The sequence below is a fragment of the Eleutherodactylus coqui genome, chromosome 1 (genome assembly GCF_035609145.1).
Source record: "Eleutherodactylus coqui strain aEleCoq1 chromosome 1, aEleCoq1.hap1, whole genome shotgun sequence".
In the NCBI taxonomy this organism is placed as follows: Eukaryota; Metazoa; Chordata; class Amphibia; order Anura; family Eleutherodactylidae; genus Eleutherodactylus; species Eleutherodactylus coqui.
Window position 1 is genome coordinate 474,872,271 of NC_089837.1, and position 18,325 is coordinate 474,890,595.

The 18,325-nt window shown below is 43.2% G+C and overlaps 1 protein-coding gene across 2 annotated transcripts in view; it reads right to left on the bottom strand.

Annotated features, from left to right (window-relative positions):
• LRP1 (LDL receptor related protein 1) overlaps nucleotides 1-18,325 on the bottom strand; it is a 308,223-nt gene that overhangs the window by 136,050 nt on the left and 153,848 nt on the right. For both annotated transcript variants that reach the window (XM_066584447.1, XM_066584446.1), the window contains exons 8-13: nucleotides 12,613-12,835; nucleotides 11,377-11,566; nucleotides 6,464-6,607; nucleotides 4,118-4,354; nucleotides 1,484-1,664; nucleotides 822-1,044 (exon numbers count right to left, since the gene is read on the bottom strand). In XM_066584447.1, the coding sequence (XP_066440544.1) occupies nucleotides 822-1,044; nucleotides 1,484-1,664; nucleotides 4,118-4,354; nucleotides 6,464-6,607; nucleotides 11,377-11,566; nucleotides 12,613-12,835 (1,198 nt within the window). The remainder of the gene's footprint in view (nucleotides 1-821; nucleotides 1,045-1,483; nucleotides 1,665-4,117; nucleotides 4,355-6,463; nucleotides 6,608-11,376; nucleotides 11,567-12,612; nucleotides 12,836-18,325) is intronic.

The following is an 18,325-nucleotide window of genomic DNA, read 5'->3' on the forward strand; positions in this document are numbered from 1 at the left end:
TCAGCATATTCTCCCCTAATGTTGATCCAAAGGCAGGCAGAAAACCTTGTGAAGGTAGAAGACAATTTTTCCTGATTTAGGAGAAAAATTCCTTCCCGATTCTAAACCCCGGGAATAAGAATAAATCCCTGGTTTTACCACTCTTTTTTTAAGTAATCAGTAATTATAATTTTTTAAAATGGTTACACTCAAGAAAAGCATTCAGCATTCTTGAACTCTTAGTGAATTCACCATGACATCATTCTCAGGCAGAGAGTTCCATAGTCTCACTGCTCTTACAGTAAAGAACCCTTTTCTATATCAGTGTAGAAACTTTCTTTCCTCTATACGTAGAGGGTGCCCCCTTGTTACAGTCACAGTCCTGGGTAGAAATAGATGGTGGGATAGATCTCTGTATTGACCCCTGATATATTTATACATCGTTATCAGGTCGCCCCTCAGCCGGTTTTTTTCTTTTTAAACGAAATAACTCCAATACTTACAGTTCTTTATTAAATTTAAAATTTTTCCATAAATATGAGGGCGTTTTATTCCCTACAGTAGATTTCTTCTATTCATCATTTAGATTTGGCCGCATGCCTGGTATAACTGCTTATGTCGTATCAGAAAAGTAATCAAATACAAACCTTCCCTCCCAACAATGTACTTTGTAGATTAGGTGTTGTTCGCCACAGTTGTGTGCCCGACACGTTGATAATATCTAAGCATTATACAGAATTAGTTAAGTTAAGGGGTTTCGAATACTTTCTGCTATTTTCGGGATGGGGAAAGACACGTTCAAAAAGCATAAGAGATTGTGCTGATGGGAAGCCAATTCCTACCTTGCGAGCACTGCCGTTGAGGAATACCATTTCAATACGGTCATAAAAAGCATCTACCCAGTACAAAAGTTTACTTGGAATGTCTATGCTCAGTCCATTAGGCCAGAGAACAGCCTTAGATGTAACAAAGACGTCCCGGTTAGAGCCGTCCATCCACGCTTTTTCGATTTTTCCACGTTTGCTATCTTTAGGATCTTCTTCCCAATCAGTCCAGTACATCCATCTGAAAAACACAAAATTGATTATCACACTAATAGAGATGAGCGAATGCACTCGGTTCGTGTGTTTTTGCACTCGAGCACCGCTTTTTCCGAGTAACTCACTACTCGGACGAAAAGATTCAGGGGCGCCTGGGGGCGGGGGGTAGCAGTGGGGAACAGGGGGGAGCTCTCTCCCCCCCCCCCCCCCCACTCCCCTCTGCAACCTCCCCGCTCACCCCCCTAATCCTTTCGTCCGAGTAGTGAGTTACTCGGAAAAAGTGGTGCTCGAGTGCAAAAACACCCGAACCGAGTAGATTCGCTCATCTCTACACACTAATGATTATCTAGGATAGACAGTATAGAAAACTCTCCTACAAGTACTTTCTGAAATCGGCAAAAGTACACTTATTGGCACATGCTGAAAAATATCTACCCAAACAAAAAGAGGCACCCAAGTCTTACCCGTTCAGCGGATCCACCACAATGGCTCTAGGATGCGTCATCTTGCCCTCTACTAACGTTTTCCTTGTTTGAGATGCTTTCTCTAAGCGAGCCACACAGATTGTCTTCTTTGGGCCATCATCTGTCCAGTACAGGTTGTTGCCCATCCAATCTACGGCAATGCCTTCTACATTGTGGATACCTTTAAAACAAGAAGACATTCAGATTATCATTTCAAAATAGATCCCACTTGAATCCGAATCAAACAGATCTAAAAAATGTCTCAAATTAGTAACTAAATGGTGTCAACTATCAATGTGTTATACAAGGATATCACTGTGTATGCTTGGAGGAAGCTACATACTTCAGTATATGTGCAACTGGCACTGCAACCTAAAGGGCCACACATTTTCCACTCCTGACCCCCTCATTTGATTGCCTGCCAGGTTCTGGAACCTCCTATGCATATTGCAATCACGTCCATGTAAAACAGCCTCCTGTCTGATGCTTATCCTACACCATCTTGATGTTGGGATTTATCCCTGTTCTCTTTCCCTATTCTGTGCTACAAATCCCATGATGCATCATTACAACATCACATGTGCATCTAGAGTTTGTGCCATCTCTGCCTGCTGGGAGGAGACGGATTATCACTACTTTGTATAGTCACTTAAATAAGCTACAGGCCGTAATCGTACAGTTCGGAGGCTGCACTATCATCTCCTTCATTATAACTGTGTGATAGGAGCCTCTATTCATCAGCATAACTCTGATAAATAACTCTTTAATGACAGTGGCGGAGATTACAGAGTTCAAATGCTTCAGCATTCTCTGGAACTGTCATTGCAGTGCATGATCTCCGCTCCATTCACTCGGGGACCGAAAAGACCCCCCATTCTCAGGATCAGTGGGGGGTCCCAGTGGTTGGACCCCACTGATGATGAGATTATCCCTTATCCTATGGATAGGTGATCACCCTATAACACAACTCCTTTAACTCAGAATTCTCTAATGGGGTACATGACATGGGTTTTCTAAACTGGACACCCACTTTAACCTTAAAAGCCCTTTCCAATCTGCCTTTGTGATATTTGCTAAGAGCATTATTGGAAAGCAACTTTATGGCATCTGCCATGTTACCATAGAGTGGCCCTGTGTACCACAGAAAGCCGGAGCGGCACAACTTATGGTTAAATAAAAGATGTCCTATGAAAATGGGCCACACAACGCAGCAATAGCTCCATGAATAGCCCAAAACAAAATTTGTTGTCGGTACCCCCCTCTGTCGGAGCGGCTATGTAATGTTGGTTGTCATGAAGTATCCCTGACCTCTAATACAATATAACATACTCAATGGGCATATATAGAAACAAGAACACTACAATCCATAGAAGCAGATGGAAAGCTACTGAGTAAGCAATAGTGCATGATATAGTACAATAGAGTAGGTGTCTAATGCAATGGCCGGGTCTGAGAGACATCAGATTACAGAATACACAAATCACCACCAGAAAGGAAATACAATTTTGATTTCCACAATCAACACTAAAAATATTCACTAGAAAGATCTAAACTGGCAAATTTTACTCCTAGGTAGATCATAACATGTACTTAATTTGGCTAATTCAACAATCACTTCGTTAAGAGCGAAAAGTGAAGAAAATGACGAGATTCCTGACTATAAATGGAGCAGTAATAGAAGTTCTTTTCCAGACTCTCCCTTCAACAGAAAAAGAGCAGTAAGTGACATCTGCAATGTCCATGGACCATCACACCTAGTTAATTAGCTGGATTGTACCAGGCTGGACAGCTCATGTCACACACAGAAGAATGCCGATGCCTGCGGGAATTGGGGGGTTGAGGGAGGAGGAGAATCACTTGGCAGTGAAAGTGGAATTGGTTTTTAATTTCTTTGCAAGAATCAGACTCAAAATACAACACTACCTAATCAAGACTACTCATACGGAAAGGTCTAATCAGGCAAGCACAAGGGAAAAACTCTCATTGCGGGAACACAGAATTTTAATGCCAGTTTTCTTGTGTTACTTTGTAGCACCGACCTAAAGGGGGTATTCTGGTGATTCAAAGTGAACGTTTTAGGCTTCATAAGGTGAAAACATGGGCTTCTCAAATATAATGTTAGTACCGGTTTTACAAAGGTGCGGAGATACTTCTTTACCTGTGACCACCCCCCACCCCGCTTAGTTCTCCATTGGTATCAAATAGTCACGACCTGTACGCTCCGCTGTTTTACTGGTCGGGCATGCTCAGTGCCTCCAAGTTCTATAATGAAGACACAGTTTGCACAGTTGTGAATGCACACTTATTAGTAACTGGCAGTGGAGCATTGTGGGAAATGACGTTTTTGCCCTCCCCGATGGCTATTTTAAATAATGTGACAACCTGCAGCTGGCTGGCAGCGGAGGTGCAGGTCAGCAAAAAAAGATACTGGAGTTCAGTTTGATGATTTAGTTGGAGATTTGTAATAATGGCAAGAAGTGGAAACATTAGGGAAATTTGAAACCATTTTGGCCAGTCTCCGGACTATTACTTTAAGGGCTGAGCGCAGTCGGAACAATGCATGTAACGATCATACTGGGCATTCTACACATCTTCAGATATCTTTTGGCTTTGCATCGGTAAGCCTGACCTCACCTTCTTGGAGAACGTTTTCCCGGCCGGTTCCGTCAATCTTCTGTCTTCCAATCAAAAAGCTTGTGGTGTCCGCAAAGTACATGAACCCATACTCTGCGTGAAAGTCCAGGGCACGGGGGTTCATCAAGTTCTCAATAGGTATCATGTGTTCATCGGGAATATTGGCTTCCATATCCATCCCTCTAATGATGCCCGGGCGTCCTCTACCGTAAACCAGGAAGAGTTCGTGTTCTGGCTCTGAAACAAGGGGAACCGTCTTAACAGTGTTGATACATTTACAAACAAGGTTTCCTTACACAGGATTAAGTGTCTTCCTGAGAAGCCTCCAAGAGACTTGTACATACATCGAGTAGAGCCAGCATAGCGGCAGATATTCACTGATTAATAGGTTTTATAAAGGATCTGTCAACCACCATGGCAGCGAATGAAAATGTTCATCTGCTCAAGGATGAAAAGATTCACTCACACGTAGCGGAAGTCTTCAACGCATCATTTATGGATAAAGCATATTTTCATAGTATTTCACTAGAGTATTCGTTCTAGGAAAAGTTGTATTGACTGCTTTCGGAGGTCACATACATATTTTCCAATATGTAGCAATACCCCGCTTCCAGCATTTTTGAGAAATCCTTTTAGTTGAGAAGGAGTACGCCAATTGAAGAAAATCAAATTAAGAACACACAGGCATACGTGGAGTTAAAACTTGCCATACGTGCAATAAACATTACTGTCGCGTTTCCCTGAAAATAAGACCTAGCCCTAAAATAAGCCATACCCTGATTTTTAGGGGGGAGAGGAGCCCAAGCTACACTACATGAAAAAAAAGAAACACTTACCTAGCAGGCGTCGTCCAGGTTCCCCGCAGTTTCGCCAGGCTTCCGTTCAGTTCTCAGCGCCAACGGATCACCACTTGCTGGTAACAGGGTTTGAAAACCCTGCCTTCAGCAAGAGATTGCTCTGGTTGGTTCTCGAGCGCCGCACTCAGCCAATCAGCAAGCGATGTTCTGTTGGTTTTGAGAACTGCGCGGAAGCCTGCTGGAACTGCGTGAGGGGCCAGGACGGCGACTGCTAGGTAAATATGGTAAGAAATCCTCTGAAAATAAGACCCTGTGCTTCTTTTGGGGGCAAAATTTTATATAAGACAGGGTCTTATTTTCGGGGAAACAGTATAACTTCTAGCAATTCTTTCCACATAAACAGCAAATTTAAAGAATTGACAAAATGTAAAAACGTTGGGGGTCTCAGAATACGGTGAGGGAAAGCAATTTGTGTTTCAGAATTTTTTTATCTTTTTTTAAATAGAAAAACATTAAAAACTCTATACATTTGTTTTACCGTAACCCTTGGAACAAAGTATACACGTGTCCTTTTTTGAACACTGTAAATGCTATAAAAGTAAAACCCACCAAAAATGGCGCAATTGCATTTTCTTCATTTCTCCCCACTTGAATTTTTTTTTTCTTAAAAGTTTTTCAGAGCACTATATGGTACATTAAATGGTACCATAACAAAAATTACAACTCCTCCTTGAAAAAACAAGCCCTCGTAAGGCTATGTCAATGGAACAATTGGGAGGGGGAAAAAAAACAACTCTGGTCTTAAAGGGGTTAAGCCACTGGATAGATCTGTCCAACAGTTTACAATAGCTATGTGCCTTTAGGGAAGGATTGTCAAAAGTCTATTTTAGGGCCGGTTCACATACGGCAGATCTTGTCACGGATCCGCACCAAAATCAACAGCCTAATGTATACTACGTATTTAGATGCAGAATCGCGCCAACAGCCGCACTATTTGATGCAGATTTTGACGCCGTTTTTGCTGCAGATCGGCAGCAGATTTTACCCTTTTAATTTCATTTTTGCTGAAAACTTGCACCAAAGTCCATTTTTTGACATGGAATCAGTGCAGATTTCCTGTAGCAGACCCCCCCCCCCCAATTCCCTTACGTGTGAGTTTTCTGAAACTTTCAAAAAAAAGGTGGGGAACAGAATAAAATAAACTATGCATGAACGGCATGTGATCACCGAGGCCGGTGATTGGCTGCAGCAAGTGAATGATGAGCGGCATGTGACCTCTCCAAGAGCCTTCTGGGACCAGAGCGGCTGTGCTGGCGAGGACTACATAGCCTATTCCCTGCCTTTGGTCCCTTTTTTTTTTTTTTTTGAAAGTCTCAAAAATCCCCTTTAATTCTAAATCCACGGAAATCAGAGGGAACGTATAAATGTTTGAACAAGAGGGAACAGAAACGAACATGTTTAGGAAATGAAAAGTTAAAAATGCATGAAGACTAATGTCAATCTCAATGACACAACTTAAACATATTGTATCCGCCTGGATGGCGCTTACTTTTGCATGACTTGCCATCGCTGCCAAGACTGAACCCTGATCGGCAGCGACATGTTCTGGTCTTGTGATTGCTGCCAAGAAGACAAATATCCGAGCACCCTCCAGGCTTCTTATACTGATCCAGTTCACAGGCGTGGCTCCGTACTGCGAAGAAAGGCAAGAGATGGGGATGACTGCGCTGCGGGGCGTGATGACAACATCGTGTAAGGCCTGCTAGAATGACAGGATCCGGAGACCTTGCTCCATTCTCCTACAAACGTCTGTTTGCGCATAACAAGTTAGACATTATAAGCTTTGTTGTGGTCATAAATTAGTGAAAAGAGGAGAGAGAAGAGCTGAAAACCAAGTCAGTCCAGCACACTGACAGATCCCCTACCGAGCCTCCAACTGCAGTTTGTATATACAGTGATATGTAGAAGCTGCAGAAGACAAACAGTGCAACATATTTAATTAAACCCTATTGCAAAAATGATTTTCAGCCTAAAATAAGTGTATTTATTTGAAAAAAAAAAGTGTCCCCAAAGGTGTCCATAGCCTTTAAGATAGGAAGATCCAACTAGAGAGATATTATATAGAACCATATAGGTAAAATAAGCACCGCAATGACTTTTGTTGGGTAACATATGTGTGCTTATCTGCATGCTTCTTGTCACGTCAAGATATCAAACCTATCCAGTACATTAGAAAAGATCGTTTATTATGGAAACGTTTCCAGTAACCATGTATAACACATCAACGATATACTATCAAGGCTATGACGTTAAGACTACTCTACGACTTGTGGCTACGCAATATTAACCCTTTCCAATCCACTGTCTGACCTCTGAAGACATTATGATTTAAGGCTGTAGAGCTCTGATGTTGGAAGACGTCCATCGGGGTTCTCTTACTGTATATTGCCAGCCTCTCTGCTGTCGGAGGCTATCCAATGTGTCACCTCATGCAGTACTGGCTTTAGCCAGCAGATAGCGCCGTTGTATAACAGCAGAAAAAGAGTAAATCCCCTAGGAAAATCAGGATACAAATTGGATGGGAAAGGCTTAAGAACGAACTACCAGTCCCTCCTAATGATAGTGAATGTGTCATGCAGAAATCCACAGAGGTGGACATCCGCCAACTGTCAGGTCGCCCCTTGTGTTAATTTGCAGTTCCGTTCATCACCATTAGGTGCGGAGTAGTAGTGCGACAATGCGATCTCAAAGCCATCTAGCTCTAGCCTAAAAATATATCGACAAAAGGAGCTGTTGGCTGGACAGTTATTTCACATACAGTGCTGTATACAATCTTAATGGGGTTGCCCAGATATTAAATAACTTATCACTTAAAACAATGGTGTACCTTTTGCCTTCTCCCCCCCCCCCCCATTAAATATAGCTGCCCTACAATTTTACAGGGGTCTGTTGACAGCGGAAGTCAGATGGTTGCTGCCTGCCAATCAGAGGTCATAGCGTCATGGTTGGTTCCAGGATGTGAGCAGAATAATGGACGGTGATGCTGCGGCCTCTGATTGGCAGGTGGTGGTCACCTGACTTCTGCTTTTAACATCGACCAAGTGAATCGGAGGGCTGCAGGACTGGATTACTGGGGCTGAAGAAGCCAAGTACTTGTTTATTCTATGGTTTTAAGGAATGTTCTAAATTTTATAAGTGGTTTCTATGCCGGCCGACAAGCGGGAATCTCACGGTTCTCGCTCATCTTAGAGTCGTCGGCTCGTGCTTAAACTGAACGGTTATTGTTCGGTTTCGTTGGAACGGTTTTCTGAACGATAATCGCTGCGTCTAGACGGGGTATAAAGTGCAGTCAACACACTAATAAAGAGGCAATTTCTATCTGTTCTTTCCTTGAGTTTTAGGACGACCAATTTGATTATACAATGAAAACGGCAAACTAGTCAACGAACGTCAAGGCATAATAAAAGAAGCGACTACCCAAAGAAAAAAACTGTAGTCACACAATAATAAACTTTACAAAAACTTTTAATACATTTATAGGAGTTCTAACCAAATTACATAAATATTATAAAAAGTTAAGAAACGCAACCTCAAAATGTCAGCGTGGCGGAGATCACTCCGCAGGTAGCAGAAAGGAGGAAAAATTATGTTGATGCCGTCTCCCTGGATCTAGGTTAATGGGATGCAATGATACCTTTGGCTTAGGAGAACGCGAAGCCGATTTATTACACATTACTTCTAGCTGCAGCGCTTAAAAGTTTTGTTCTACTTCGAAGTATTGTCCCGATTATAGCTTATTCTTCGAGTTACACACATTTACTGTAGGTCTCCCCATATAATGAATATTGTTTAGGAGCTCGTACATTTATACACAAACTCAAATCTATAGAATTAATGTGCTATAGATGCAAAGTGACGCTCATAGAGAAGTGCGGCAACACAAATCTGAGTGGGAAGTTGGATAAAATACTGCAGAATTTAGAAGCCGGTTACATAAAACAGATTCGGTCATTTCTGAGTGGAAGAATAAGGTATTAAAACCCGTCTGACGCCATTATATGGCAATGGGTTCCATTGGACGCCACTGGTGTCTATTGTGTATTGGAGCTTGCAGTGCAATGTGGCTTCCGCTATAGACAGAAGCCATTGCCTGGCTCCTGGGATTTGTCCAGCCCGGCTTCTAATTCTAAATAAGGTTAACATCCACAAAGATGCTTACGTAAATATTCTATATCATTAGTTTGCAACAGCCGGCTTATCTACGGTCGAGAAGCTAAATAGGAGAGGCTAAATAGGACAGCAGGTTTGGAGTTGTAGTTTCATGGCCGTTAGAAAGTCAACAGTTCCTTCCCTTCGCACTATAATATGTAATGAATGACCACTTTATTATAGACCCCGGCCTTTCACAATTGGCGCTTCCCTGTATGGATGAACACACATGACCCCGGACTGCAGGATGTGATAAAGTGACAAGTTTTCGGTGGATCAATTCCAGACTGAATCCACATTAGAATGGGAAAATCGAGTGATCTGGGCGACTACAAAAGAGGCCCGGTCATCGGTGCTCAACTATTTGGAGTCAGGATTTCGAATGGCTGCCAACTGCATCAGGTTTTTTCATGCAACGTGTAGAGAGTATATCGAGTATGATGTGTTGAGAAAAAAAGAATATCCACCAAAAAGGGATCCTGTGGATGTAAACAACTTGAGGGTTGATAATAAAAGTCAGGGGAGAACATCAAGAATTGGTCTGACGAACAGGTGGTAACAGTCAAGCCAAGTGTACTCCTATACAACACTGGTGCTCCAACATGTGCCAATGCACAACTCATCAGTCCTTAGTATGGATGGGCTAGAACAGCAGACAACCAGTTCGAACACCATTGCTGTCTAAGAGAAACACAAAGGCAAGACACCGAATGGCCAGAGACAGCAAAAATTGGATTAGTGAGCAGTGGAAAAACAGGACCTGGTCAAATGAATCCAGAATTTTGCAACGCCATGCTGATGGGAGAGTCAGAATTTACCACAAGCAGCATGAATCAATGAACCCTTTCTGTCAACTGTTCAGAGCATATCAGTACGTCCGTCTAATTTGTGGCAACTACAAGAAGCTCTCCTGTAGGCACGGGCCAATATTCCTGTAGAATGATTGCAATACCTAGTGGAAAGTATTCCACAATAAACTGCTGCAGGTCTCAAGGTCAAAGGAGGTCTAGTGCGCTACTAGTCTAACACAGTGGCCATTAGTGCGCTACTAGTCTAACACAGTGGTTATTAGTGCGCTACTAGTCTAACACAGTGGTTATTAGTGCGCTACTAGTCTAACACAGTGGCCATTAGTGCACTACTAGTCTAACACGGTGGCCATTAGTGCACTACTAGTCTAACACGGTGGCCATTAGTGCACTACTAGTCTAACACGGTGGCCATTAGTGCACTACTAGTCTAACACGGTGGCCATTAGTGCACTACTAGTCTAACACGGTGGCCATTAGTGCACTACTAGTCTAACACGGTGGCCATTAGTGCACTACTAGTCTAACACGGTGGCCATTAGTGCACTACTAGTCTAACACGGTGGCCATTAGTGCACTACTAGTCTAACACGGTGGCCATTAGTGCACTACTAGTCTAACACAGTGGCCATTAGTGCACTACTAGTCTAACACAGTGGCCATCAGTGCGCTACTAGTCTAACACAGTGGTTATTAGTGCGCTACTATTCTAACACGGTGGCCATTAGTGCGCTACTAGTCTAACGCAGTGGCCATTCAGAGGACATGTCAGGTTTAAGCGTCAAAATCATGTAACTCTACGTAGTATTAAAGGGGTTGTCCCGTGCCGAAACGGTTTTTTTTTCAACAGCCCCCCCGTTCGGCGCGAGACAACCCCGATGCAGGGGTTAAACAAGAAAACCGGACAGCGCTTACCTGAATCCCCACGCTCCGGTGACTTCTTACTTACCTGCTGAAGATGGCCGCCGGGATCTTCTCCCTCGGTGGACCGCAGGGCTTCTGTGCGGTCCATTGCCGATTCAAGCCTCCTGATTGGCTGGAATCGGCACGTGACGGGGCGGAGCTACAAAGAGCCGCTCTCCGGCACGAGCGGCCCCATTGAGAAAAGAAGAAGACCCGGACTGCGCAAGCGCGTCTAATCCGGCGATTAGACGCTGAAAATTAGACGGCACCATGGAGACGAGGACGCTAGCAATGGAACAGTTAAGTGAATAATTTCTGATAACTTCTGTATGGCTCATAATTAATGCACAATGTACATTACAAAGTGCATTAATATGGCCATACAGAAGTGTATAACCCCACTTGCTGCCTCGGGACAACCCCTTTAAATATACAAAAATGTCCTCTTTTTCTATGAAGCGTTTTCAATATTTCACACCAAACATTAGCAGCAGAACATAAAGAAAGTACATCCACACAGTCATCCCATTCCAAATCTTACCGGTTGGCTGCCTGCGTTGGTGATAAATGTGAAGAGCTCCACCTTTGTCCACCCTGGTCACTACCTGGTGCTCCGAACTATTGAAGCGGTTCACACGTATCACACTGGTTTTGTGCTGAGCATTGGCATGGTCTGTATTTGTAGCATACAAATAGTTCTCAAAAACGGTCAGGCCATATAAATGTTCAATCTGGGAATGATAAACAAAAAGAAACATTCAACAAAAGGATAAAAACCTGAATCACGACAAAACCGAGAAACACTCATTGAACTATCCAAGTCAACTCTACTCTTTCACGTTTTGCCCCTCTACATACGATGGGCTGTTAAAATCGGTGGCAAGTCGTAATTAGCCAATTGGTGAATACGTGGGCACCCTGCATTCTCCCCAATAATAATTCTCAGGATTTGTAAGGGGATCACCATAATTCCGAGATACAGAGTCGGTCACTAATAGCTACCGCAAGATTATTATGGCCTGTGTAGGCACCTCAGAGACCTGTCCAGGAGCGGGAAGTTGGTGATTTATTACTTCACTAAAAGCATCTGATGAGATACAGACGCCAATAAAAGGTATGAAATCAAACCTAGGACAGCGTCTCATAAACGGAGCAGATGGAAAGCAGATTGCTACACGGAAAAAAAACATCAAAACATACCAATCACACGATGGAGCCATCTTTACAACAATACGGCGAATATTAAAGCCGTGAAAATATGTGCAGGCTACTAGGCAAGACCAGTGTGTTTAGTATGGTAACAGGTTTGGGGAGCAAAAAAAATCCATACGTTCTATGATAAGAAAAGGATTGCGAATGATTCTATAGAAGATCACCACAAGATGGTGGAATCTTCTCAAGTTATAAAATAATGTAGACAAGAACAACACTATCTTGGGTATGTGGCGCATATCCCTAAGCAAGTACTGAGGAAGGGGTTCATCACACTTCGAAACGCGTTTAAGATGCTGGCTTTAATTAAGAAAGAGAGAATCTTGGCAATAAACAATGTAATGTAATTATTTTCTACCTGGAGGTCGAGCCACATACCCAAGATAGTTGATAGGCATTACGTTACTTTGGGTGAGCAGCACCTTCTATACTAGAGACCCCTTCACTGTGTCTCTAGATCTTGTCTCTAGATCTCTAGCTTACCACCCTTCAAAAAGAAGACACAGTTCCCAATACACCACTTTTTTTCTTCCACAACTCTACAAACACCACAACACTCACTTACCAGCAATCCCTGAATAATCGTATGCCTGTTCTTGCCTTCATAATCCACCACTTCAATATAGTCCAGGTAGGCATCTGCCCAGTACACCAAACGATTCACCAGATCCAAGGTGATGCCATGCGGGAAGACAATCTTGCTGTCCACCAGCTTTGTTCTGTTGTGGCCGTCCATATCACACCGCTCTACTTTTGGGATCTGCCCGTAATCCGTGAAAAATACCTTCCTGTAAAAGGCAAGTCCTGATAATTTAATGTATGTAGAGATGATTTATCAAGTGAAACATAAATCATTTGTAGATTTCGGGAAAAAGCCTAATCTAAATACTGTGAAGCTAGAGGTTGGGCAAGTTCAAGCCACAAGACTGCAGCCTGTAACATGCAAACTGCATAAATACATAAGTGACAGTAAATATATATGATGTGTGGTGGCTTTAGAAAGCCTCTTTATCAAGTGAAAACCCGGGCATCAGTGTTCTCAGCTGGTGTTAATTACATGCATATTAATCTAATTGCGATTCATCACAGTCAGTAATATAGTAAGAGAGAATCGCAATACACAACATTAATGAAGGGGAAAATAAGTCACGCTCTAGTGGGGATTAAAAATAGTCAAATCCATGAAACACTACAAATTGGAATAAAAGAAATAGCGCATTTCCCCCGAAAAAAAGTGCTTCCGTGGAGAATCTAGTAGGTTTCGGAGGTTAAAGGGGTTGTCCCGCGCCGAAACGGGTTTTTGTTTTTTTTTTAAACCCCCCCCCCCCCCCCCCCCGTTCGGCGCGAGACAACCCCGATGCAGGGGTTAAAAGAACAACCCGCACAGCGCTTACCTGAATCCCGGCGGTCCGGCGTCTTCATACTTACCTGCTGAAGATGGCCGCCGGGATCCTCTGTCTCCGTGGACCGCAGGGCTTCTGTGCGGTCCATTGCCGATTCCAGCCTCCTGATTGGCTGGAATCGGCACGTGACGGGGCGGAGCTACACGGAGCCGGCATTCTACACGAGCGGCCCCATAGAAGACTGCAGAAGACCCGGACTGCGCAAGCGCGGCTAATTTGGCCATCGGAGGGCGAAAATTAGTCGGCTCCATGGGAACGAGGACGCCAGCAACGGAGCAGGTAAGTATAAAACTTTTTATAACTTCTGTATGGCTCATAATTAATGCACACTGTACATTACAAAGTGCATTATTATGGCCATACAGAAGTGTATAGACCCACTTGCTGCCGCGGGACAACCCCTTTAACCAAAATTTGACAGCAAGAACAGCCTAAAATCCAAAGTTATTCTTGCCACCAAAATGCCGGGACATCTCGAAGGAAGCCTAACAACTTCGTTGGAACCTCCAATCAGGAGGCTGGAATCGGCACACGTGACGGGGCGGAGCTACGCGATGACACGTAGAAGGGGGCGGAGCCAGAACGCCGCTGCTGTCGAACCGAGCCAAAGGCAGAAGACCCTTCTGCGCAAGCGCGTCTAATCGGGCGATTAGACGCTGAAGTTAGACGGAGCCGTGGAGACGGGGACGCCAGCGCAGGGAAGGTAAGTGAATAACTTCTGTATGGCTCATATTTAATGCACGATGTATATTACAAAGTGCATTAATATGGCCATACAGAAGTGTATAACCCCACTTGCTTTCGCGAGACAACCCCTTTAAGTAAACATCTTACAGACATGGGAGATCAGCTAAGAGAAGATCTTCTCAGCTGCTCTTCCATATCAGTAAAGGCACCCTTACATGGGACATGAGCGCCCAACAGGCATTCCAACAACTAGTGAGAAGTTGCTCACTAGTTGCTCACTACTAGTCCCTTCGGTTTAGTGAGCTGAAATGAAGAGACTACTGAGTGACCTTTCACTCAGTGCCATGCCGGTGGCTGTGTGTGCGACCATCACTGAAAATCGCTATTTCAAGCAATTATTCGGGCACTAATCGCCCCGTTTAAAGGTAACTTAAGGTGTTTACTTGAAAGTCTGATGGATGAAGGTCTTCCACTGACCGAAACATCAAATGAATCTTGACTCTGGACTTATTTAAATCTTAGTTTTTATACGACCTTTATAACACTACTAGAGTGTCGGGTTTCTCTTCATTGTGATTACAACATTGCCAACATCTCTGACTGACCTCTTATAGTGTCTTTAGGATAAGATATTGCTGGTTTTTCACGTTGACCAGCTGAAATTGTGATACATAGCCAGACACCAGCTTCCGACAGCATTGCTGATGAACCTTAGCCCATTCTTCATGGGCAATGGTCTCCAGTTCACGAATACTCTTGACTTTGCATTCTGCAACATTCTTCCAATCAAAGCTTTTCTATGGAGTTGCACAACTGTTACAAACACTCTGGAATCTTCCAAGATGTCTTCTGAAACCAAGCCTTGCTGGACTTGAGAAATGCTTGGAATCACTCTCCTGTTGGAAAGTCCAACGGCACCCAACCTTCAGACCGTCCCAAGCAGACCTTGGTTTCAGAAGACGTCCTGGAAGATTCTGGAGTGAATGTCACACAATCACCTTGAACCCCATAGAAAATCTTTGATGGGATTTAAAGAACATGGTTGCAGCAAATGCAAACCCAAGAATTTTAATGCATTGGAGGCCATGAGGAATGGGCTAAAATTCCTCCGGAACTTTTTTCAGAAGCTGGTGTCATGTTTGCAGAGGATCATAACAGCAAAGCATGTTCTACCAAGTCCTAAAGACGGGATAAAATAAGACCACGGCAGCCGTTAAAAATGCCATATTGTGTTGCATTTTAAGAAAACCCCATGTGATATTGGTTATGCTGAGCCAGTTAAATTGTTCTTCTTTGATAGTTTTTTGCAAACAGCTGAAAACTTGTAAATTTGTCAAACAAACCAAATTTACAATGGGATTTGAATAGTTTTGATTGCAACTGTAGTTAACCACGGCCAAAATAAATAGCATGACCATAGCCAGTATTTACCTGTACAGTATTTAACACAATCACAAAGCAGTAATGGGATGAATACAAACCCCCATATAGCTTCTCATACAACCAGTCTAAAAAGCATAAACTAAGGGTTAATGCGGACAATAGGTGGAACTGTCTAATTACATTACATGATTGCATGCAGAAGAATATTCTCCATCTGCGACCAAAGAGTCATTGAATATAAAATAGGCTCTAATAATTGGGAATAAGCTGGAAAGCAAGGTCACAACCTATGGTCAGGCAAGTGGAAAATACATCCGAGTGACATGTGGCATTGCTCTACTACATGGTATGGCAAACCCCCTCCAAGTGAATTCATCTTCATTTTCCTTAACTATGAAATAAAAACAGCCTTCCGAGACCGCGGGGAACAAAGGAGGCGGCTTTATGCATTTTAATCATTCGACTGAACTGCGCAGTAACGCATTGTAACAGATTGCCCTTACATAGTTTAATGTAGTCTACCTTATTTATAATTTACATAGCCGAAGTTTCACTGCAAAGTCTAGCTGGCTAAGGAGAAGACAAGTCACAACAAAAATAAGTAAAAACTCAGCAAATAGCAGCCACAACACAAGATTATAATTCACAACATTGCTGTGCAGTTAATCACGAAAAAAAAAATGACCCTGAGCGCTCGGATATTATGGGCAGTGCCCCCATCGGGTGCCCGCCTAATCATTTGTTCAAGACTGTTGAACTGTGAAGCTGTAGGGAGAGTGAAGCATAGCAGCACAATAAGTCTACCATATGATGGCTCCAATCAAGCTGAAGCTTTTTGTTTTTCCTACACCGAGTCACATAGAGGGACTATTATAGGTTTTTAAAGTGCTTTTATATTTAGGGTGCCGTACAAGTGAAGAAACGGGTGTGTAAACTACCTTACACTACATATACCGTGTTTTTCCGAAGAAAAGACCCTGTCTTATATTAATTTTTGCTCCAAAAAAGGTGCTAGGTCTAGTTTTCAGGGGAGGTTTTATTATACTTATCTAGCAGGCTCAGTCCACATCCCTGAGCCGTAGCATTGATTGGCCAATTCATAAATCCCGCCTCCACAACGTGGAAGATAGGATTGGTTCTCAAGCGTCACATTGAATGGTTCTCAAGCGCTGCTCAGCCAATCAGAGCCTTCACTTTCTGGAGGTGGGATTTATGAATCCTGTAAACAGGAAATTGTGTTCTGTGGGCAGCCTGCTGCTACGGAGAGCAGCGGGAGGGACATTGACCAAGCCGGCAAGGTAATATAATCGCTTATTTTTAATATAATGCAGCTAAGGCTTATTTTTAAGGGTAGGGCTTATATTTCAAGCCTTCTTGAAAAACTATGGAAGAGCTTATTTTTGGGGAAGGTCTTATTTTCTGGGAAATAGGGTACCAGTGCCTATATAACCAGGTAACGTATGTAAACAGCAACGATGAACATCTACTAAATGACTAACAAATGGACGGAGAGAGGACTCTGCCTACGAGTGTTTACAGTGTACAGGGAAACGAGACAATAGGTGGGGGCAGAAGGTGCTCATCTTGTGGTAGCAGTACTGTTACTTTAGGTTGTAGGTTTGTCCGAAGAGATAGATTGTCTTTAAAGCTTTCCAAGGAGGTGCAGAGTCTGATGGGTTGAGGTAGCGAGTTGCAGAGTATAGGTGATGCACAGGAGAAGTACTGGAGACGACGACGTAAGGAGCTCAGAAGGGGGAGGTAGAGGAGATGCTCTTGTGAGGAGCAGAGGTTAAGTGTGGGGAGGTATCACGATGTTAGGTCAGATATGTATGCAGGAAACATGTTATAGATGGAACCTCATTGATAAGACTATGAATTGGATTCTCTGGGCAACAGGCAACCAATGAAGGAATAGGTAGAGGGAAGAGGTGGATAAGCTGGGCAACAGAGTTGAAGGATTGGATGGGGGAAAGAGAATTGGATGGCAGGCCACAGAGAAGGATGTTGCAGTAGTCTAAATGGGAGATGATAAGAGCATGCACTAGCATTTTTGTTGAAGAACCATCGTATCCAAGAGATGTTTTCCAGCTGCTGGTGCCCGGAAGTGTTAAAAGCTTGCATGTGCGGTTTGAAGTAGAGTGCGGAGTCAAATGTTACATTAAGACAGTGGACTTGTGGGACCGATGAAAGTGTGGGACCATTGATTGTGAATGAGAAGTCTGGCTAGGGTGTTGGAGTAAGGTGGGAGGAAGAGGAAGAGTTCAGTTTTCTCCGTGTTAAGTAGGAGGATATGGTTGATAGACACTCTGGGATTCTGGACAGAAGAGAGGCAACATCTGGTCCGGAGACATACATTTGAGTTTTACCATCGGAAAGGAGGTACTATGCCATTTTACTAGAAAATTGCCTTTGGTACGGTTTCCTCGTCTATTTTATGCCCTTTACTATAATTTCTCCCTTTACAAACAGAAGTAATTTAGACAAAAGTGAGAAACAGGGAATTCATATTGTCCAAGTGCCACTGGTACAAGATATTAACATGCCAAGACCACATTCCCTTGCTTAGTGCTGTACTGGTTGTAGATTGTCTATGTGGAATCTGCACCAACACCACATCTGACCATAAAGCCAATATCTGAGGAGCGCACGGAGGACCCTGCACCACAAACAGGAAGCAAACTTTATTGGGTTCCTCTGATTGTTATGTAAATTATAACAAAGGCTAAAAAAGTCACTCAATGTGTTTTTATTAAGCAATATTGTGGAACATCTCCAGCCAGTTTGAGAAGTACAGAACAACATCTG